This window comes from Aegilops tauschii, chromosome 7, assembly GCF_002575655.3.
Source record: "Aegilops tauschii subsp. strangulata cultivar AL8/78 chromosome 7, Aet v6.0, whole genome shotgun sequence".
Classification (NCBI taxonomy): domain Eukaryota; kingdom Viridiplantae; phylum Streptophyta; class Magnoliopsida; order Poales; family Poaceae; genus Aegilops; species Aegilops tauschii.
In genome coordinates this window covers 7,284,486-7,308,231 of record NC_053041.3, presented here as the reverse complement: position 1 = coordinate 7,308,231, position 23,746 = coordinate 7,284,486, and the positions used below count along the sequence as shown (strand labels likewise).

Here is a 23,746-nt window from a genome sequence, read left to right as displayed (position 1 = left end):
TGTGTTCCAGGTTTTGTACCGGAGAGATCTCGTTGCTTCCCCGTAAAAACATGAAAGGTGCCATTGTTCCCTTCCTGTTTCAAGCACCCATGCGTCTACATGATACTCCGAAAAGTTCTTTATTTCAACATCCACCGAGTTTTTCCAGAAGATACAAATACCTCCACTACGACCACTACTACCAACAGCAAAACTGAAATCGAAACCTAAAGAGAAACGAAGACCTTCAACACGACTTTTTTGTAACTGAGTTTCAACTAAGCAAAGAATAGAAGGCGAACTAAGCTGCACCAGGTCGAGGAGTTCTCGAACTGTCGCAGGATCGCCTATCCCACGACAGTTCCAGCTTAGGATTTTCATTGGGCTTGGCGGTGCTCCGAGGAGGAGCCCGCCAACAACGCCATCTTGTCAGTTCCTTGCTTCAATGGTGACCCTGTCTTCTTTGCTTTCTTGGCATCCCTAGGGGAGACATATACTGGAGGTGGCGGTGGGACTGCCATTGTGGTCGTATCGGCAGTGTCTAGTGCCTTGCTCCTCTCCAAACCTTCAGCAACAACCGAGCTGTTCTTCAAGACAAGATTCAAGTTTCTACGAGCAGTTTCAGCAACTTGCACCTCCTGCCTTGCCTCCCCAGTCTTAAGGGGACTAGTAACTTCTGCCTCTTCCGCAGTCGAGTCAAAGCCCGCGTCCTGAGATGAACGCTTGTGTGGTGGAGAACGCTGGCGGGTAGTGTTGCCCCGGCCTGCCCTTCCTCTTCCTCTTCCGCCTGAGCGACCCCCTCGAGGAGCCCATCCACCTTGCTGCTCCGGTGCAATCTCCCTTCTTTGTGCCAGCATCCAGCTACCCCACTGCTTATCTTTCTCTTCCCAAACACCATCGCCACACTCCTCGTGGTTATGGCCCATGAAACCACAAACCTTGCAGAAATACGTGATCTTCTCATACTTCACCGGGAGGCGAAGTCTTCCCTCTCCCACGACATTCAGAGGCGTAACCCGTGTTAGAGGTTTGCTTACAAGAACCCGAGCTCGAACCCTCACATAATCTCCCTCATAAAACAAACGAGCAGCGAGCTAGACTTCTTTCATCCTTCCAATGCGGCGGGCGAGTTGATCAACAACCTCCACTTTGCGATAGAGTTCTGGTATGTTATGGATCTGAGCCCACACGTATAATCCATCAAATTCAAAAGATGTTGGTTCCTTCTTTCCATCGTAATCCTCGATCAGCATCCCCATCCCCCTGAAAAGCCATGGGCCTCCATGCACTACCTTCTTCCAATCCCCAAGACAAAACATATGGAAGATAAACAGATTTTCTCCCGCCTCTCTGTACTTCGGGACGTGCGCCAGTGACCAGATAAATTTCATGCATTCAAACATCGCCGATGAACTGAAGGAGCGAGTAGTATTCACCTTCTCAATCGCCAGCCACCTGGCATCCACTTCAAACTTCTTCACCTCTTCTTCCCCTACGACCACATCATCAAGCTCGTCATCCTGGAGATCCAGGTGCTGCAACAGTTCCTCGAGATTCTTCCCTGTCCGGCCCGCCGACGACGACTCCGCTCGGTCCGCCATCTAGGGTTCGTCCTTCGTCCGGGGAAAAAAGCGCCAGAGAACCGAACCCAACTCCCCCCCTGCCGATCAGGAGATGATCTAAGCGTGGGGATCAGCCGGCGGTAGGTAAGACGATGAGATCTCTAGACGGCGATGGGATCGCCGCCAGAGCCAAAAACCCTAAACGAGAGGGTACTAGACAAAAATAAAAACATGTGAGACCATAAGCAACTTGTATCTGATGATCGTTTGGCTGGCTACATACCGGCGTATAAGATGGATCCAGTTGTGGCCTGGTGATAACAAGGTGTGGGCCTAGACTCCCGTATGGGCCATTATTTCGGGCTGCCTATCCTTCTAGCTTTTTAAGAGAAGGACAAAGCCCACCCACAAACGCCGTGCGTGAACCGAACGAACAACCAGACAGGGAAGCAATTTTTAATCCCACATGGCTTAGCTTAACGTAAGCATCCCAATTCATAAGACCGCCAGGCTGTTTAGGGGGCGTGCCTAAAAGAGAGCACATCCACCCCAACCTGTGCGGTCTGCACATCCAGCAACCCCAACTGGATATTGAAATCGAATTCCTGTAGCGTATGACACGTACGCCTGGTTAATATTTTTAAATTTTTTGTTTCAAATAATCTCAAAGATTAATGTGTAGCCTTGTAAATAATTCCTTATTTTATGTTTCATAAATCCGTACTTTAAATAGCCTCAAGCATTGTTTTGTATGATTGACATGCACACCTAATATATAATTCCTTTTATGTCGTATGTGCCCGGTATATAATCCCTTTTATTTCATTTGATGTAATTTCTATTTTATATTCTAATTTAAAGTAATCTCAAACATTATATTGTAGCCTGGTAAATACTTTATTTTCTTATGTTTCGTAAAATCATATTTTAAATAGCCTCAAACATTGTTTTGTATGACTGGCATGCATGCCTGGTAAGTAATTACTTCTATGTCGTATGCCTGTTAAATAATCCTTTTATTTCATTTCTCGCCATTGGTATTTTAATTAACCTCAAACATTATTTTATATGGCATGCTTTACTACATTGTTTATTATGACCAGCCAGGCAACCAACAAGTCCGTATGTTGCAACGAGAGAACCCCATGGATTCGCCTCCCCTTTGTCTGCCGCTCCGGCGGTTGATGGTGGGGTGCGGAATCCTCATGCCTTCACTCAGGTTAATAGTTTAGGTTGGGGTTTTAGCCCTTGCAGGTGCGGCGCTAGGGCAGATGGTGGTGCCTCTTCTTCGAGCTTGTCTTTCGGGCTCTGGTCCTCCTCGAGTTCGTCCGTATGAACATAGTCGATGGACATTTTATATGACTAGCACACAACATTGAAATTCCCATGCTCAAATTTAAGAACTATTTGAGTTTGTTTGCTATTTTCGAAGCAATACCTGATTTTTTGGTCACCGAAAATAGCAAAACGCTCTTCAGTAAGAAATAGCACGCAAACGAGTTCTGAAATGAATGAAACTTTGCATGGTGTCTTCATCTCATCCATGTAGGGTGTGGTAAAAATTTGAGATTGTTACGGTAAAAACTTGATGAAAGAACATGCGGTGCCCCCATGTTTGGTTTTGGTAATTGATGACAATCTCTATGGACTAATGGTTGCCTTGAGTTATATTTGAAGGGTTTGTCCATAGGCTTTTCTTGAAGTCCATTTGTTGGTTTCAAGGAGAGTTTGTGATGACCAAGGTGCTATTAAGGAATTATCCAAAGATTGGTCTTACATCATCCAAATGAATAGAGTTGGAAAGATTCAAGGTTGATCAATACTAAGTACAGAGAGTGTTTCAAGTTGATCAACACACAAAGCGTAGAAGATGTACCGAGAGGGATCAAGCGATCCCATGGTATGGTAAGCATTGTCAATTATGCTTTGTGTACTAACCCATGGTCTTTGTGAGAGTTCTATGTGGGGTTAGGTTATCTTCCATGGGCTTGCGTCAAGAGGAAGATCACATACAACCCATGGAGGATGACATCAAATCAAGGTTGTGTTGTGCAAGTTCAAGTGGAGCATCACCAAGAAATCATGCTTGTAGCTTGCCGTCCATTATGGTATCAATGGACTTGTGAAGATGTGCCAAAGAGTGGCTCACCCATAGTGGAGTATGGGGGAGCAATCAACTAGTCTTCGTCGAGCGAATGCAATCAAGAAAGGTGGTCCAACTTGAGGGAGTTAAGATCGTCATCATCTAGCTCAAGTGGACTTCGTGCAAGGCAAAGGTTTTCCCTTGATAGGTTTTTATTTTACCGGTCTCGTGGTGATAGTTTGGAGACCGGGTTATAGGATCGATAGTCGTACTATCAAGGGGGGCTCTCAAGTGAGTAGCTTGATCGTATCATTCGTCGAGAGATCAAACCATTGCATCCTTGCATCATGTTTCTTGGTTCTTGTTTGGTTCTCTTTGTGAGTCTTAGAGCTTATGGTCATCTTGATGACAAGCTTGAGTTCATCGAAAACGGAGTTTGCATGCGTCTTCTATGATGTTTTCGGTGTTGGAGGTTTTACCGGTCTTATCCGAGGAAGGGTTCTCACCATTTTCTTTTGGGCCTTTTCTCATTTGCTTCTTATTGGTATTTCTATCAAGATTGTGTTAGCCCTTGTCGCTAGCTTTCCAACAAACTTGTATTCGTCGAATTCGGAGTCCGTTTGCAGAAGTTGTGTCAGTTTTGGTGTCCTTTAAAGGGGCTGCTGCGGATGTAATTTTTTAGTACCGCTCTTGGGAGCGGTACTACCGCAGCTCCTGAGCGGTAGTACCGCTCCGGACCAAAATCTCGTGTTTTGCTCAGCGGAAGTAGGCACGGAACTATTTTTTTTGTACCGCTCGCAAGCAGTTGTACCGCTACCACTTGCGGTAGTACCGCTATCCCTAGCGGTAGTACCGTGAGGTCGAGCGGTAGTACCGTGGGGTCGAGCGGTAGTACCGTGGGGACGAGCGGTAGTACCGCTCCGGCGGTTCTACTGGCCTTTTGCCTCCTCGCTATTGTTTTCCAAAGGGGTACTACCGCCCTAGCGGTAGTACCGCTCCTTGGAGCGGTAGTACCGCTCTGTGCGGGCTGTGAGCATAACGGTTGGATTTTTTCCCATCTATAAAAGGGGGTCTTCTTCCCCATTGAACCTTATCCTTTGAGCTTGTGTTCTTCCCCCATTGTTGACCTTCTTCGAGCTTGCTAACTCTCAATCCCTCCATGGATTCTTGCTAGTTTTTTAGGGAAAAGAGAGAGGAGATCTAGATCCACATTTCCACCAATCACTTTCTCCTCTATGTGAGGGGAACCCCTTGGATCTAGATCTTGGAGTTCTTGGTGTTCTCCTTCTTGTTCTTTCTCTCATTTTCCTCCCTAGCATTAGTTGTTTCGGTGGGATTTGAGAGAGAAGGACTTGGGCACTCCGTGTGCCCTTGCCATTGCATTTGGTGCATCGGTTTGAGTTCTCCACGGTGATACGTGGAAGTTACAAGTTGAGAAGCTTATTACTCTTGGGTGCTTGGTACCCTTGAGCTTGTTCCTCTTGGGTGCTTGGGCGCCCTAGACGGTTGGTGGTGTTCGGAGCTCAATCATTGTGGTGTAAAGCTCCGGGCAAGCGTCGGGGTCTCCAATTAGGTTGTGGAGATCGCCCCGAGCAATTTGACGGGTTCCGGTGACCGCCCCCAAGGGTTGCCAAAGTATACGGGTTCGGTGACCGCCCCCAAGGGTTGCCATTTGTACGGGTTCAGTGACCGTCCTCAAGGGTCCCTTAGTGGAATCACGGCATCTTGCATTGTGCGATGGCGTGAGGAGATTACGGTGGCCCTAGTGGCTTCTTGGGGAGCATTGTGCCTCCACACCACTCCAAACGGAGATTAGCATCCGCAAGGGTGTGAACTTCGGGATACATCGTCGTCTCCGCGTGCCTCGGTTATCTCTTACGCGAGCCCTTTACTTATGCACTTTACTTTGTGATAGCCATATTGTTTCTTGTCATATATCTTGCTATCACCTAAGTAGTTTTTCTTGCTTAGCATAAGTTGTTGGTGCACATAGGTGAGCCTAGTTGTTGTAGGTTTTGTGCTTGACAAATTAACCGCTAGGTTTATGCCGCATTTGTTCAAGCCTCAACCGTAATTATTTTAAAGCGCCTATTCACCCCCTCCCCCTCTAGGCGACATCCACGATCTTTCACTTGATGCACCTCGTGTAAAAACTAAACGCTCTCCAATGAAGTATCATACTTTCAAACAGAAACCATCACCTGCCACACACAACTCCATTTTTCTAACTCATTTAAAATTCAAAGTTTTTATATGACTAACACACATCACTGGAAGTCCCATGCTCAAATATAAGACTATTCCGGGATTAGGAAAATACGATTTTAAAAGGATTTTTCAGACATACGATATATGTGACAGGCGGCTTGCAACACCCGCCACCGCAAACATTTGTAAACTTGCAAAAAATGTCATGGGTTTCCAGAATACTGCAGTGCCGGGATAATACTATGCCCGCCACTAGTTTGTGATGTTCTAGTGGCAGGCCCACAGCGGGTGCACCCGCCACTGTTGTTTTTAGCTTGCAAGCAAATTTGGAAGAGTTTATAAATTACTGGTTTTATATTTTGCCCGCCACTACTTTGAGGAGTGCAGTGGCGGGTGATAATTTCTACACGTCATTGGAACTTTTTCAAAATAGCTTTGGCAGGTTTTTGTTGTCGCCCGTCACTAATTTGAGGCCAAATATAAGCATGTTCCCAGTAGTGCTGTCTCCTAGGGGCTTCACAAGCGAGGGTGCCCTCCATGCTGTTCGTTTCGGGGTGGCGTGTCGTGTGTGTGTGTAGAGGGGGGGGGGGGGGGGCTCGAAGGCTCTCCATGCCGTTTAATCTGCCCGTATGGCGCACACCCGGTAGACCCACCTCGGTGGTCCATGATAGGTGGACTGTGGGGCGGCAGGAGCCACTGTCATGCGGCGGCTTCGCGCGCGATGGGGTGGCCAAACTCGCCTGTCAACGTCTTTGCCTGCACCAAGCTGGTTCAGTCATGACAGGCATGGTTTCGATCACGTCCATGTGCAACATTTCGCATGTTTTCCCGGGGGCGACGAGCCAGGCAGACCCGCCAGTCAGCGTCTTCTCCCCGTGCTTGGCTGGTTTGATGGCAACATGCGGGTCATGCGTCGCTCCATTTGGTTTGATTGCATATTTTTAAAATGTTGCTTAAGGACATTGTAAAGTCACAAAAAATATGTAATGGGACACATTTTGGCCACCAAAATATATGCAGTCTAGTTCCTAAATAATATAGTTGATAATTATCATGATACATGTGTTTACATAGATTAAATTGAGCTTGTAGTGCCCCTACAAATTGAAGAGAATGACAAAAAAACAAATATAAAAAATTATGGAGTCAATTGTGACTCTGTGTTTGGGCACAGGCCATTAGACTCCAAAATCCATGTGATATAGCAACTGCCGATACAGTGACTCTATTAGAGTTGCCCTTATAGCAAAAAAATTGGATGGATTTGATTTTTCTCTCCAAAAGGAATGCCTAGGAGGAAAATTCTAAGGACTCTAATTGTGCAAATCAAACAACCTAAGTAGAATTTATTTTTTCTAAAGAATCAAATCCTCTTTAAAACTTATAATATTCCTTTGAATTAAAGAAGCCATTTTTTATTTTACTCGAGAAAATTATCTTACAGCTCGTCAGCTTGCCAGTTGATAGTCCACATGGTAAAAACTCATAAAAGGGAAAGACAATATCTAAATTTGACATATGAATCCTTCCAATGAGATGTTTTGCACCCATACGCGACTAAAGTTGTTTCTTGGCATTGTGTTAAAAAAATAACTTCATCCGCGTGTGGTTGCAAAACAGTTCAATACAATATACAAGTGGCTTTGCATTTCTTTAAGTTTGCCTACAAGTAATTCACAACCATTCGCTATCACAATGGTGTTGACTGATGTATGAAACCATGGAATTTTCTGTGGATCATCCTTCTTCTCAGATGCTGAGAAAATGTGGACATGTATTGTAGAAAAAAAGAAACAAAGAACAAGTGGTGAAGAAACGAAAGAAAAAACTTAAGCAACATCACTCAAACAAAGAAAAATGGAAAACCTATAAGAAAACAAAGAAAATCCAATAAAAACGAAACAAAACTGAAGAAAAAAAGAATGAAAAGAAAAAACCAATGAAAACCGAGTAAAGAGACAAAGAAAACAAAATAAATCATAGAAAAAAGAAAGAAAAAACCCAATGCAAAGAGAGAAAGGAAAGGAAACACCCGATGAAAAAAGCAAAGATAAACAGAAAAACCAAAGAAAACCAGTCAGAAAACAAAGAAAACCGAAAATAAATAACAAATGAAAACGAAACAAAAAAAAAAACGACTGAGCGAACAAGATAGCGAGTAAAAGTGATAGATGGGCTGACCCCTACTTGCGGATCCTTTAGGCGAGACGAGAGCTATACTCGGTATAAGCAAGATATAGCTCTCACGGCAATTTTGATAATCTATCCGTGTCAGCGGGGTGTGACTATGTCTCGCCTTCAGCGAGAGGAGCAGGAACCCTCCCTGATGGGAGACCGAGTGGGCCGGCCCAGAATCGCGGGATGCAGCAGCCTCCTTTTTAAAAAATGTTGAATTTGTATAGAGAAAACGTATATCACATATTCACATATACAAAAAATATATAAGAAAATGTGTATAAATTTTTTGATCATGTATTTAAAAAACAATAAATCAAGCATTTGAATTTTTTTGAACAATTATTGGAAAAATGTTGATCAAGCATTTGAAATTTGTTAAATGAGTATAGAAAAAATGTTGATCATGTATTAAAAAATGATGATTTTTTTATCAAGTATATCAAAATATTAATCAATTATTTGAAAAAATGTTGATCAAGTATTTGAAAATGTTAAATGTGTATCATTTTTTGACTATGTACTAAAAAAAGGATGAATTATTTTTATGATGTATATAAATATCTTAATAAAGAATTTGCAACAAATGTTGAACAAATATTGAAAAATATTTATCAAGCATTTTAAAATTTTAAATGTCTATAGAAGAAAATTTGACCTTGTATTTGAAAAATGATGAAATTTTTTTATCATTTATATAAAACTGTTAATCAAACATTTGAGAAACGTTGAACAAGTATTTGAAAAAAATTTGTCAAGCATTTGAACAATGTTAAATGTGTATGGAAAAAATGTTGAGCATGTATTAAAAAATGATCACATTTTTTGATCATGTATATTAAAAGTGTTAATCAACCATTCGAAAAAATGCTGAACAAGTATTTAAAAAAATGTTAATCTAGCATTTGGAAAGTGTTATATGTGTATAGAAAAAATGTTGACTACGTATTACAAAAAATGTATAATTTGTATGGGAAAAATGTTAGATGTGTATTTGAAAAATGTTGTTGATATATAAGAAGGCGAAGTATCAGGTGAAAATAGGTACTCAGTGAAAATCTGAAAATTCTCACGTGGTCCATCAGATCTATAACGAACGACACTGATCAAAGGTGGGATCTCTAATGATCCACTTAAACACAATTAGCAGAAACCCCCCCTTTTCTCTCGGTGATTAACCAATATCAAGTGGGGATTGCCTTGCCCAACTCCAATCTAACTCTTCCCCGGGCGTCCCATGGGGCTGCTTCCGCGGGGAACGCCACGGCGGTTTCGAGCTTTCCTGCGGCCGCGAGGCCCGAGGCCGGGCGGACAGAACCGGCGGCGAAGCGGGCACGCACCATGTCAGAGCTGTCATCAGCAGGGAGGGCTCCCGAGGACCTGAGGAGAGGACGCCGCCCCGGCGGAAGGCAAGGATATCCGCGACGTCCGCCTCGGCAGCTTCACCGACGACGCACACCGTGTAGTGGAGGAGTGGGACTGTGTAGGAGACACGCACGCGACAGACCAGCCGTTGTGGTGAAACCGAGCGCCCTGGTGCTTCCAGTGCATCCGAGATGCTGCGCCACGATGACAGTCGCCGGCGGGTGTGACCTGCAGGGTAGCCGCGTCCATCACAGTAGCGTCCAGATGCGTCGACCTCGACCGGCGACACGCGGACCCGTGCTGCCCCATTCTACGCTTTTCTCTGAAAAATTGTAGCTCAACTATATAGTTCTCTGAAGAAACGTCCGCACAACCTCTGTTATTTCAGAAAATGTACCTGAACATGCTGAAGCTTTTGCATTGAGATTTGCTATATTGTTAGTGTTGGAGTTGTGCAACTCTCCTGTGGTGATTGTTCGGTGGCAATGGACAAACTGAAAATCTGAAGCATCTCATTGTAGATTGTGTCATGAGCTCAAGAGATATCAAAGTGATGTGTAGTCGCTTGCCTAACTGAATGTTCCAGCTTGCTGTAACCAAATTTTGCTGTAACACAGTGTACAAGTTAGCTGCGTCCATCACAGTAGCGTGTAGATGCATCGACCTCGAGCGGAAACATGCGGAAGCGTGCTGCCCCATGCTACACTTTTCTCTGAAAAATTGTAGCTCGACTATACAGTTCTCTGAAGAAACGTCCGCACAATGTACCTGAACATGCTAGCTCGATCATAATGGTTGTGTAATGTTTGGCTGGGGCTTGTCCCTCTATTTGTTTCTAAATTTGCTTGTAAAGATTGTAATTTGGGCCCATGTACATGTGTCTAGCTACAAAAGAGATTAAGATTGATTGGGTGGTGGACTCGTTGCAAAAATCTGTGTGTAGGAGGCAAAAGAATGTGAATACAGAACTTCAGAATTCTTGCGCAGTTTCAGCTTGATAAAATGTTGGCATGAAGCCCATAAACTAACATCTTTGTAGAGTTTTACACGGTTCAACTTGATAAAATATTGGCACAGTGCCAATTCAGAAATCACGCAATACATGAACTTGTTCAATGTAGTTCACCAGAACAAGCAACTAGCAATGTTTCTCTACAGATAAAGAAAAATCAGTACCAGATAACAAAAGGAGTTCTCAAAGAACGACATTGAAGCTCTCAAATAGATAATGCTCATGCTCTTAAAGGCGCCGCTCTTAGAAGCCCAAAAGATAAAGTTGATCTCTCAGAAGATAATGCTGAAGCTTTGAACTCCATCTTCGAGTACACCAAAATAAAAGCAACTGGGTGCCTCGAATCAAATAAAAGAAGCTGCACATAGACATGAACACAACTGTTAGTATTGGACAAATGAATTCTGAAATAGTAATCATTCTGTTTGTATGACAACTACCTTTACATTTCTTTGCTCTTGTTAGGGCACGTACGACTATCATGGAAACCAACTTGCTTGCACGCCTTGCATGTGCGAGGCTTTTTGGGTCCTGCAGCAGTTTTCTTCCCCTCTCCATTCTTATTTTGCTTTCCTTCCCCATCCTTATTTTGCTTCCCTTCCCCACCCTTGTCTAAGTGTCCCTTAATTCTTTTGCATCTTCCCTTTGTGTGGACATCAGTTGGTGGATGGATTTCAACTTCACCGGGCATAGTACAACCAATGTATGCCTCAAATTCATCTTGTCTACTAGGATTATTGGCAGTAACCTTTTGAGATAAATTTCTTTTCATTCCAAGGAGACCATCTCTCAATGCTTCCAATTCTTGCGGAGAGTGCTCCGCCAACCTGATTGTGTCATCCAATGTTTGGTGTATCTCTGAAATCATTTTTTGATTTGCCAAATCTAGGGAACTACTCTCATTTTCTTCAAGTAAGTTACCATAGTTGTCATATAGGGCTCTCCTATTAACTGTTTTCTTCCACCTATCCAAAATGAACTGACTAGGGAGCTCATTCAACTTTGCACCTCTCAAAACCATGATAATATGTCGGCATGGAATTCCACGTGTCTCAAATAACATGCAAGAGCAGTGTGCGCTCATGGTTGATGTGTTGAATTGAACTTCTCTAGACTTGGAAGAGCGGTCACCACCTACAACCGTGGTTTTCACATCACCTTCTTGCGATATGCTTTCAATCAAGCAATGTTCTCTAGCTGCACGCACTTCCTTCTGAAAAGCTTTGAAAACCTCATGGGTGAAGTACATGCTAGCATGCTTCTCGATCTCCCAGGATGTAATCAGAGGAGGCATGGAACTGAGGCAATCATGGCCAGCCTTGAGTTCATTTTGACGCTGTTCCTCTAGGGTTGTACCAATCCTAATCCAAAACTCCACTAAAGCATGCTTGTAACCAATAAAGTGGTTGAAGAATGAGTTAGCGCTCTCTGACCTTGAAGTGGTTCTCAGAATTTCACCCATGAATACACCTCTGAAATAGGCCGGTATCCATGAATTACGAATTTCATATCTCCTAGCAAACCATGTGTTTTCCTCAAGTCCAAATTCAGAAATCATGGAAGACCACTTAGCCTCAAATTCAGTTGGATTTTCAGATCCCCATACACATGAGTTAACTGAACTGTAGAAATGTTCATCCTCTCTCAGTGGAGGACCAACCTTTTCTGGAAGCTTTCTCATTATATGCCACATGCATAACCTATGGACGGTGTTCGGCATAACTTCATCAAGGGCAGCCTTCATACTAGCATCTTCATCAGTTACTATAAGCCTCGGTGCTACACCATCCATTGCTTTCAAGAATGTTTCGAACACCCATTTATATGACTCTACCTTCTCATCAACAATCAAGGCGGCACCATAGAAAACTGATCCCATATGGTGGTTTATTCCTGTGAAAGGACAAAATATCATCTTATACTGATTGGTGCTATATGTGGAGTCAAAAGACACCATTTCGCCAAATAAAGCATAATTCTTCCGACAAAAAGCATCTGCCCAAAAGACACGCGTTAGTCGGTTTTTATCATCAAGAACATAGTCAAAGAAGAATCCTGGGTTGATTTTCTTCCTCTTTCTAAGGTTGTCAATGAACATTTGAGCATCTGTATCTTTGAAGGTGCTTCGCATGTCGCGGTGATAGTTTTGCAAGTCTCTCTTTGTGCACCCCACGAACTGGAATCCGCCCTCACCAACACGAAGCAATTGGAAGGCCCCAGATGTGCCAATGCTAGCTGCATGACATGTGAATAGTGTGGTCTTGGCCTTCTCGCTGACTTCTCTGTTAGACTTGATTAAATGCTGCTTGCTAGGTGTGACAAATTCATGGGTGTGTTCTTCTTGAAAATATGATATACAATATTTGCCATCCTGCATATGCTTGACAGTTATCATGGCCTCACAACCACATCTAGTAATCTTTCTTGCATGTGTTCTTGTCTTCTCTCCCTTCGAATCCTTCTTTCGTTCCTCCTCCTTTATTGTTCGGAAACCTGCTTTGCAACAAAGAAATCTCCTCCAGACCACCACATTACCTACGGTCCTTTTCTGCCCAATTCGAACTGAAAATCCAACACTGTGTGCATAAGCCTTGTAAAACTTCTCGACAGCTTCCATACTCTCGAATGTCTTACCTACAACCGGCTTTAAGTTCTCATCACAGTCGGGTGTACATGATGAACCCTAAAAAAATTAGAACTCGTTACTCATACAAGCTAGTGATTGTTAGAGAAATCTGACCGAAATTATGGTGATGATGATACTCACACAAAATGGGCCACTTGTAGCTCTCTTTTTTGGTGTACTGAAGTTGTCTAGATTGATCGGAGGAGGATGGATTTCCATATCATGACTCCCTTGATCATTGCCAATATCGAATTCATGCTCAATCTGTGATGCAACATCATGGGTGTTAGCATGTTCAGTTCGTATAAACAAAGAAACAGTCATCAAATATTCATATTCTATACAGTATATGTACCGTTGCATGATCATCTCATACTCTAATTTTCTAGTACGTCTAGTGCTGATGCAGATATTTTTTTTTTGGCACAAATCCTTGTCAAGCATCAGTCTATTTTTTTCATCTGATGCGCCATAACTTGAGAGTACGAGACGATGAATGTTACCTAGTGATCAATCGATGGTTTATGCTCACGTAACAGCTTACCTCTGCATGTCTAGGAAGAGCCCGAGGCATGTCAGGGGAAATAGGGGTGGCAGTATGAGCGACGGTGTTGAGTACTCTGAAGATTGAGACGCAACTGGCGAAGGGTGAGCAGCCAACGGAGGCCCTTTCACGATCGACAGCGTTGAGTACTCTGAAGGTTGAGACACAACCGGCGAAGGGTGAGCAGCCAATGGAGGCCCTGTCACGACAGACGGAGGGAAGATCATGGCTTCAGTCGCCACGGGCGGAGGATGAGCTGTAGCCGACAGAGGGCCCGTCGCTGCCGTCGGAGGGAAGGACATAACTCGAGTCGCCACCGGCGGAGGATGAGCCGCAGCGGACGGAGGGCCTGTTGCTGCCATCGGAGGGGCCGTCGTTGACGTCGAAAGGCAAGGGCTCACGGCCGCCGAAACGTGATTCTCCATGGCGGCGTGTAAGATTGAAACATAAACCTATCATAGGGACACTCACGAAGGTTTTTCCACCTTGATGGTGAACAAGCCAGGGGGTTTTCTGCTAATTGTGTTTAAGTGGATCATTAGAGATCCCACCTTTGATCAGTGTCGTTCGTTGTAGATCTGATGGACCACGTGAAAATTTTCAGATTTTCACTGAGTACCTATCTTCACCTGATACTTCGCCTCAAATAATATAGAATAGTAACCAAAAGAACAAAGAAAACCGAAAATAGAAATAAAGTAAAAAAATGCAAAAAAGAATGAAAAATGGAGAAGAAAAAAGATAAAAGAACCAAAATAAAAGAAACAAAAAGGGGAATAAAGAAAACCAAAGAAAACAAAGAGAAAATAAGAAATCTGTGAAAACTGAGAAAAGAAAACAAAAAAAAACAGCTCAAATGGCATAAAGAATTAGCACCCCCAGTAGATATCACGAATGGAACATGGTCGTAGTGGCTAGCAGCGCGCCGGATATCCCTGGCAGCCAGGGATCGATCCCTAGTTCTCCCTTTCATATTTCTTAATGGACCATCCGTGAATTAATGGACCATGGCTTCTCTCTTCACCCTCAGGCTCTTGTTCTTTCTGTTTGTATCCTAAGTAGCTACCAATCCATGTAATCCCCTCTAGCTTTCTCTAGCTTGTTCCTGCTTCCAAAACTACAGAAATCGTGTAATCTCCATGCGATTGAGTCATTGGAGTATTGGGAACTTAACAATCTGGATTTTATACACGTACACAATCCACACAATTCAAACAAGAAATTCCAATCTTGTCCTGTTGAAAGAAATCGTAACTCACCCTCAAAAATAAAAAAGATTCGCTCGCCCACTGCCGATGCTAGATGAATACCACAGACTAGATAGAAGCCTTGCCGACCTTGCTTACAGGAGACAACGTGTGTATACCAGCTGCTCCAAATCCGAAGCGCTTTCAAACCGGTACTACAAACTACTTCCTCCGTTTCAAAATAGATGAATTGACGCAAATGCATTGTACTACAAACCCAACACCCCTACCTACCAGCTGATGCGTACCGCTGACCCTGGATTGGAAATGTTATGTTCAAAAACCGTCAACTTGGCCCTTGAGGGTTGATGAGAGACTACAAAATGTACTTCCTCCGTCTCAAAATAAGTGTCTTGAACTTAGTACAAATTTGTACTAGAGCTAGTACAAAGTTGAGACACTTATTTTGGGACGGAGGGAGTAAATACAAAATGTAACACCAGCTAGTGTATAAAAAATGTACCACCAGCTAGTGTATACTTCCACCATATGCAAATACAAAATGTAAGCTCGTGGGGGGAGCTCAGATGCACGAGCAATTAATCAATTGGGTCACCGGAGGCCACACCCAAGTGGTGATACTTAGGGGGTGTTTGTTTCCAGGGACTTTTTTATGTAGGGACTAGAAAAAGTCCCTCTTAGAGACTTTTTTACCAAACGGGAGGGACTTTTTAGGGACTAAACTAGGCATTTGGGACTAAATGAAGAGGACTCTCAAGGAGAGTCTTTTTTGGGACTTTTTGGGACTTTTCCAACAATGCCCCTCCATGCATTTATTGGCCCGCCACCCCATGGTGTTGTTTGATTGTTATTCTTCTATATACTAGGGGCAACATGGTCATTTAATAACCTCTAGGAAGGGACTAGGGACTTTTTAGTCTCTGAAAACAAACAGGGAGGGACTTTTTAGGGACTAGGGACTTTTTAGTTGGGACTAGAAAAAGTCCTAGGACTTATGAACCAAACAGGGCCTTAGTTTAATCGCTTACCTGGTCAGGAAACTTAAGTAATTTACCTATTGCATGCATAAACAAAACTGTGCTTGACTAGGGAACAACACGCCATTGTGTTGGGTTGGGTGCCATTACGTCCAAGTAAAGTACCCCTGACACCCGATTGCTTGGTTAATTAGGGTAAAAGTAAATAAGAAAGCATGGGCGGGACATGCGGGTACCTGCATGACAAGCATACCACCATAATGCACAAGCCCAAATTGCATGTTTTGTTTTGCCATTGCCTTTAGTTGTTATGATCATTTATGCCAGCTGATTTGGTAATTAAGTATTACTTATTAGCTTGATCATTGCCCCTTGTATTATCTCTCAAAAGTGAAGTACAAATAGCTAGCCTAATTGCCCTCGAATTAGACCAGTTAGTTTGCTCTAGGTACCAATCCAATAATAGTATGCCTAATAAGTTGTGCCCCTCTAGCTACCCTGAGACTTGTACGGCCACCTGGCCATTTCTTTTCTCCTGCTTGCATCCCATTTAGTCAACCCCCAATCAATCAATTCAACACCAATTTCAATATAATGTTGATCTCTAATTATTTATTTGTTTACTCCCTCTATATATAGCTCAAAGAGTTGGCAATGTCCATGCACAACTGCCATATCTTTCAAGTAATGTGAAAAAGTAAATCAACAGTTGACCTTGTCATTTGTCGACCCTCGCTTAACTCTAGAGCTCATCATCATTTGGCATGTATACTTGTATAGTGCCATTGGCTTATACCTGCAAGTGGCACCAATTATCTAGCATCGATATGCTAATCTATACACCTCCACGGACCACATCCATGGTTGCATGACTTCGGATTACATCATAATTGGTTAAGGGGTAACCATATGGATTCATGACTATGCTTGGGCAGAACCTTTTCTTGCAAGTACATTTTTCACAAATCTACCACGTTAAAAAATCTCCCAAACAATGCAAGGATGCGTGTTGCATGTATGACATGTAGAGTTGCAGACTGTACATCCCATGATCAGAAGGGATAGATGAATGAGATTGACAGCCCAACATATAGGCAGTACCAACTACATGCATAAAAGTCAACACAAGGAAATTCCTGTGAAAACTACAAAGATCCTATCCATGTATAGTGTACATGTTTGGTGTCAGGGCACTCCGTCAACTATTTGTATATAATCCCAACTTGAAAGGAAAAATGCATGTGGACTACATAATAAGGCACATATAGACATCCAACTAGCCAACAAGATCAACAAGCCTAGAAGCAGTAAATTTAATTAGTGCAACTTGTGGCATTAATTAAACTCATTTTTTTGGTTCCTTATTATTAGAGGAAAATGACGAATCTTCTCCTCAGGTTAATGCAAGCTAACGTTTCATCATAAATCAATTATTTTCTAATTGAGCACCAAATGATTTGTCTGCATGATTTTATGATCAATTGAGCTGCAACTTCCACTGTGTGCACTGGGGTAAAAAAGGATCAATGAAAAAAAGTATGGTCAAGTTTACATTTGTACTTCCTTTTGATCCAAAATATAGGATTTTTAAGGCTATCACATTAATTTGGTCACCATGACGGTAAATTTCACCATCCATGTGTATGCGATGCTAAAAATAAATGACATATAAAAAAATGTTTTATGATAAGCAATATTGATTCGATATTATTGATGCTGCCAATTTTTACAAACTGTCAAAACTTAGGAATATATAACTAACAAAATTCTAGAAGACCACATTTTGGAACAACGTACATGATTTTATTAGCCAAATTGCTAGTGTTGCTTGTGTCACCCAAACTGCCTCGATCCATAAAAAATAAAACATGTCCATCCATTGTCTATGAAATTAAATATGTCCCTCTTTATTTCCACAAAATGTAAAATTTGGAGGATAACGAAACTAGGAACCAAACAGTACCTGGTCGAATTGCAATGCAATACTATAGACCGTCGCCGACCTGATCTTTGGTTACAATAAACAACTAAACCCGATGTGGTTTTGGCCATGCAGCGCATTACACACCTACCTACCAACCTAAATTGACAGTCTAGCCCTTGAGAGTTGAGTCTACATCACCACTAGCATTTACTAGTATAATCTTCATTTGAAGGAAACTAATGCAAGTTGGTCTCAGATGCATGACCAACAAAATAAACTAGGCAATGGAGATCAGCCAAGTGGTGATTCATAGTTTACTCACCTGAGGTGTGATTGGCCAGAATCTCCTTGTCAGGAAACTTTACTTGATTATTATTAGACACATAAATAACAAAACCCTTGTGCTTCACCAGGGAACAACCTTTGGGTGCGACCAAGTCGAGGTAAAGTAGAGGTGAGGTGACCTAAACAACATTTCTAAGGTGATCCCAACTTGAAGATGAAAAATGTCATGTGGACTACATAATAAGGCAGATATATAAATCCAACTAGTGCCAACAAGATCAACAAGCCTATAAGCAGTAAATATAATGCAACTTGTAGCATTAACTAATTCCATTTTGAATGCTTATAATTAGAGGAATATGATGAATCTTCTCCTTAGTTAATGCAAGCTAATGTTTCATCATAAACCTAATGATTTTTTTCGAAAAGAATTGAGAACCAAATGATTTCTCCGCACGATTCTATGATCAATTAAGCTGCAACTTTCACTTTATGCTTTAGGGTAAAAGCGGATCCATGGAAAAAAGTATGGTCAACTTTACATTTTGTACTTCTCTTTGATCCAAAATATATGCTTTTTGAGGATATCGACCAATTTGGTCTATGTGATGGTACTTTCACCATCCATGTGTATGTGATGTTAAAAATAAATTATGTATAAAACATATATTCCATGATACATTTAGGAATATCGATTTGATATTATTGATGCTGCCATTTTTTATAAACAATCAAAACTTAGGAATATGACTAGCGAAATGCTAGAAGACCCACATTTTGGATCAAAGAAGTACATGATTTTATTAGCCAAATATCTAATGCTGCTTGTGCATCCAAACTGTCGGTCCATACTAAACAGAACATGTTCGTCCATCGTCTATGAAATATGTCCCTCTCTATTTCCACAAAATATAAAATTTGGAGGATTCTGAAACAAGGAACCAAATAATACCTGGCGGGATTGGCAATTCAATACCACAAACTGTTGCCGACCTGATCTTGGTTACTCCAATGTGGTTTTGAACCATGCAGCGCATTACACACCTACCTACCTACCTAAATTGAGAGTCTGGCTCTTGAGAGTTGAGTCGACATCACTAGTAGCATGTAGTATAATCTTCATTGTAAGGAAACTAATCCAAGTTGGTTTTAGATGCATCGCCAGCTAATTAAACTAGGGCTTGGAGATCAGCCAAGTGGTGATTCATAGTTTACTCACCTGAGGCTTGATTGGCCAGACTCTCCTGGTCAGGAGACTTTATTTGATTGTTATTAGACATATAAATAACTAAACCCTTGTGCTTCACTAGGGAACAACCTTTGCGTGCGGCCAAGTCCAGGTAAAGTGGAGGTGAGGTGACCTAAACAAAATTTACAAGGGTGATGTCACCAAACCGAATAACCGGCTTAACTATCATGTTGCACTACTAACAGATGTTTTTAGGGAAAATAACATAATTAGCTAGCTCCAAATTGCTCGATTGATTAGGGTATTTGCAATAATAGGCTCGGACAAGTGGATGACAAGCCTACCACCACAGATGCACACACCCAAATCCCGCATTATTTTTCCTTTTTGTCATTTGCTATGATTTTTTGCACTTATGCAAGCTCGCAATACTTCTCCTAGCCTAGTTGCATCAACAAACTAAGTAATTTACACAAGGTACCAGCTCAATAACAGCTAGTCCTAGTATTTTGTACTGCTACTATGATACTTGTACTAGCTAGCATTTGGTTAGTTCAACAGCTTGCATCCCATCTAACTAACCCTAATTAACCAACTCCATCACTATTTTTGAGATGATTGTCTCTAAATATACATGGGTCAAATATACACCTGGCATCTACTACATCTATCCCAATTGTCGTTTACCAGTGTTATTAGCTGTCACAAGGACTTTTCTTGCAAATGTGGCAGGGTTATTAATTTTACTGTAAATAGCAGTTGACCTCCTTAACCAACCACCATCTGAATCTTTTATACTGCAAACGGCAAATTATCTATCAATGCACATCTGTCGCGTCGATGGCTTAACTACTTTGTTTAACTTGACGAGGACCTGTTCCCTTTGATCTTCACCAATCTGTCTAATTGACTTATATCGACTTTGTTGTCCGTTTCTTCTGTAAAAATAATTAGCTTGAAATTGCTCTGCGCCTCATGGTTTCACATTCACCTGCTTCCTAATTAATCGCAAAAAATTAACATAAAATTAAGCGTGGCACGTCACACGTAAGACATATAGGCAGTGCAGTTGAGGATGCATTTGGACCATTGATCCGGAGAATCAACGGCTGAGATTAACCCCGTGGTGTGTGTGCCTGGCATACAGAGAGTCAACGCATGAAGGGTAGACGACTTGGCAGGAAATCACAAAGATCCCATGCTTGCTACTCTATATATAAACACACATGTGCAGGTGCACTTATGCATCATAATTCAGACACGATAGGGATTTAGTATCTGAGCAAGCTAGAGATAAGTTGAGAGTTGCAGCGAATCAATGGCGTTGACGGCCGCATGGGAGAGCAGAGGGGCAGAGCAAGAGGGGGGAGGAGGAGGAGTCGAGCCGTCGCGCAGCGGCAAGGGTGGCAATGGCGAAGAGAGGATCAAGCGGGAGCACATGTTCGACAAGGTGGTCACGCCGAGCGACGTGGGCAAGCTGAACCGGCTGGTGGTGCCGAAGCAGTTCGCGGAGCGGCACATCCTGCCGCGGCTGCTCGGCGGCGCGGCGAGGGCGGCCTGCCCCGGCGCCGTGCTGCGGTTCGAGGACGGCCGCGGCGGCGGGAGGGCGTGGGCGTTCCGCTTCTCCTACTGGGGCAGCAGCCAGAGCTACGTCATGACCAAAGGGTGGAGCGCCTTCGTCCGCGACCGCCACCTCGCCGCCGGCGACACCGTCTCCTTCTGCCGCGCCGGCGCACGCCTCTTCATCGACTGCCGGCGGCGTGGCGCCGGAATAGTAGCCTCGGCCCCGCCGACACACCTCCTCGTGCCAGCGGTGGTGCCGCAAGTCGTCACGCTCATGCCGCAGCGGTCGACGTCCTCAGACGAGAGGGCGCCGCGCGGCCGGTGCGTCCGGCTGTTCGGCGTGGACCTCGAGCTCGCCGGCGCCGAGACGCTGCCTCTGGATTTGCAGCTAGCTTTGATGAGAAGATGACCTCCGCATGTGCTTCACTTGCCTGATGCTTCCAGTTTTAGTAAACTAAGCTCCAGTTTGATAGCTGATTATTAGATAATCAACGAAAGAAGGGATCTTGTCATCACAAAATAAGATGAAATTGTGTCATGTAGTGAATGTTTGTGAATGAAGATATCAAGTTCGCACGGTTGAATTGTGCAATTATTTCGATCAATCACTTTAAATCTAATCCATCCCCTAAATCTAACTCCGATTAAAATCGGCCTATGTATATAATAAGTGGAGCCAAGAATGGTTTTGTTGCATCACAATGATGCAGGGATGGGGTTTAAGGGCATCTCCAACGCGGACCCTCAAAACGCCCGCAAATCGTGTGGACCGAGGTGTCCGGACGCTGGAATCCATCCAACAGGGTACCCCATCGGTCTACGAACGCGTCCGCTGTCCAAAATCCCGCAATCCGGACGCAAACTAGAGTGAGCTTCGCGGGCATCCGGACCGCCGCCACGTACGCCCCTAACCGCCAAATCCCTCCCCAAAATCCTCTCAGCATAAAAAAAATGCTCTTCACGTGAAGCAAGCGCCGCATGTTCATGCTAGTCAGGCCGTGGCAGACAAGACATGACTCCACATGGCATTGATGCCGGTCAAAGCGACGCAACCAGACAAGCAGGCGGCCCCGCTTCAATGTCGACGTGGCGACCGAGAAGCCTACTCTGGCTGGTGCACCGCATTGAAGCCAGCAGGGCACTGGCGGCACATATGATGGAGGCGGCTGTTGGGGATGGGAAGTTCCTTCTGCCATTAGGGATGCGCAAAATTTCCCAACTAGCGAGGAGGGTTTTTTAGCTACAAAATATCTTTGTTGGCCTTTTTTTAGATGTGTTAGAGTGCTCTTACTCCCAGTAATTTCAGTTTTTGGATGAGTTAGAGATACCCTCACAATGCAAGTATCATGTATTGTAACCTAAATAAAAAGGATGATGTTGCAGGGCAGTTAAGGATATGAGAGTACAATACTATAGGCCGTCAAACATGAAAAGTTCATAAGAAATAAATCAAGCCACAACTTTATATTGGGTGAGTAAATGCAGTGAGAATATGATACTAATGTACACACAAAAATCCAATATATAGATCTATGCTACTTAGTGGCCGTCCTAGGAGATGCCACAATGTACATGTACAAGGTATAGCCAATATAATTTCAATACACTAATGCAAATTTATGAGTATACACTACAAGTAGTTTAATTTGGTCTAGATATCACCACAATTTCAACAAATAGTCCTAACTAATAATAAGATGTTCAATAATTAGAACTAAGTATATATTAGCCGCACAAGTTCAAATTATAGATTGGCCAACTACCACTTTTATGTCACTCAAATTGTCTCAATCCATATTAAAACTTACACCTCCATCGTCTTTAAAATCTGACCCCCTTCTCTTTCTCAAAATATAAACTTCTGAGTGTCAGACCAAAAACCAAATATTATGCATATGTCCTTTGAAGAATTGTGCGCTCCTATGACATACTGGTCGTGATGGACCTTAGTCCCATTTGTGATGAGCTACTTCAGCCATGTGTGATGAGGTATTTTGTAGTAGTGACAGTACTTGCCTAGGTTGCAATGCAATACCACACAAATAGTTGCCGACCTGACCTTGGTTACAAGAAACAACTAAACTAAATATGGTTTTGGATAAGAGAAGGGACCTGAATGGTTCTATACATTAATAATTTTTGCAGCAAGTGCAGTGCATTACACACCTAAACCCTGCATGCAGTGATTAATATTGACGACCTGGACCTTGAGAGTTGAGACTACATCACCACTAGCATGTAGTATAATCTTCAACTATAATCAAATCAAAGCAAGTTCAAATTGGGGGAGGGGGGAGGTGTTTGAGATGCACGCCCAACTAAATAAACTAGGCCACTGGAGATCAACCAAGTGGTGGTTCACACTCAGTTACCTAAGGTTTGGTGGTTCATAGTTTAGTCACCCGAGGTTTGATTCGCTAGAATCTCCTGATCAGGAAACTTTATTTGATTTCTATTTCACATATAATAATTAAACTCTTGTGCTTCACCAGGGGACAACCTTTGGGTGTGACCATGTCCAACTGTAGTTGGGGGGGGCCTAAACGACATTTCCAGAGCCAATAAACCTGCTTAATTATTATGTTGTAGTACTAACCAAATATTTAGCTAGCTCTCTTGATTGATAAGGGTATTAACGATGGTTGGGCTGGGGCAGGAGGATGATAAGCCTACCACTACAAAACATACCCAAATCTCACACTAATTTTCATTTTGTCACTGGCCATATAATTTTGTTGCCAATTATGCAAGCTAACAAATAATTATCATGGCCTAGTTGCATCAAGAAACTGACTAATTGCTACATACACAAAAAAGAAACCAACTAATTTGCAACAAGAAACAGACTTGTAAGTGCATTATGTCAGTTCATCAACTTGCATCTCTTCAAATTAACCCTAATTAACCAAATTCATCACTAATTTCTTTGCGATCTATAAATATAGCTTAAATATATACTAGGCATGTACTCTTACATGTGTGTATTGTTTGTCGCAAAGGTTTTTCTTCCAAATGCAACAAATCTAACTAATTAGCCATTGACATC

At 42.8% G+C, this 23,746-nt stretch overlaps 2 protein-coding genes across 2 annotated transcripts; one reads left to right on the top strand and one right to left on the bottom strand.

Moving 5' to 3' along the window:
* Positions 1-10,826: 10,826 nt before the first annotated feature.
* LOC141026626 (protein FAR1-RELATED SEQUENCE 5-like) lies at positions 10,827-13,001 on the bottom strand. The gene has a single exon (XM_073503463.1). The coding sequence runs from the start codon at positions 12,999-13,001 to the stop codon at positions 10,827-10,829; it is 2,175 nt and encodes a 724-aa protein (XP_073359564.1).
* A 7,216-nt stretch (positions 13,002-20,217) lies between these two features.
* LOC109765138 (B3 domain-containing protein Os06g0107800-like) lies at positions 20,218-21,219 on the top strand. Its single transcript, XM_020323911.4, has one exon. It carries the CDS (start codon positions 20,456-20,458, stop codon positions 21,107-21,109), a length of 654 nt encoding a protein of 217 aa, XP_020179500.1. The 5' UTR covers positions 20,218-20,455; the 3' UTR covers positions 21,110-21,219.
* The last annotated feature ends 2,527 nt before the right edge of the window (positions 21,220-23,746 follow it).

What these genes read in the sequence shown, in the direction of transcription:
- LOC141026626 (XM_073503463.1), bottom strand. Translation starts at nt 13,001, where the DNA reads ATGGAAGCTGTCGAGAAGTTTTACAAGGCTTATGCACACAGTGTTGGA.
- LOC109765138 (XM_020323911.4), top strand. Translation starts at nt 20,456, where the DNA reads ATGGCGTTGACGGCCGCATGGGAGAGCAGAGGGGCAGAGCAAGAGGGG.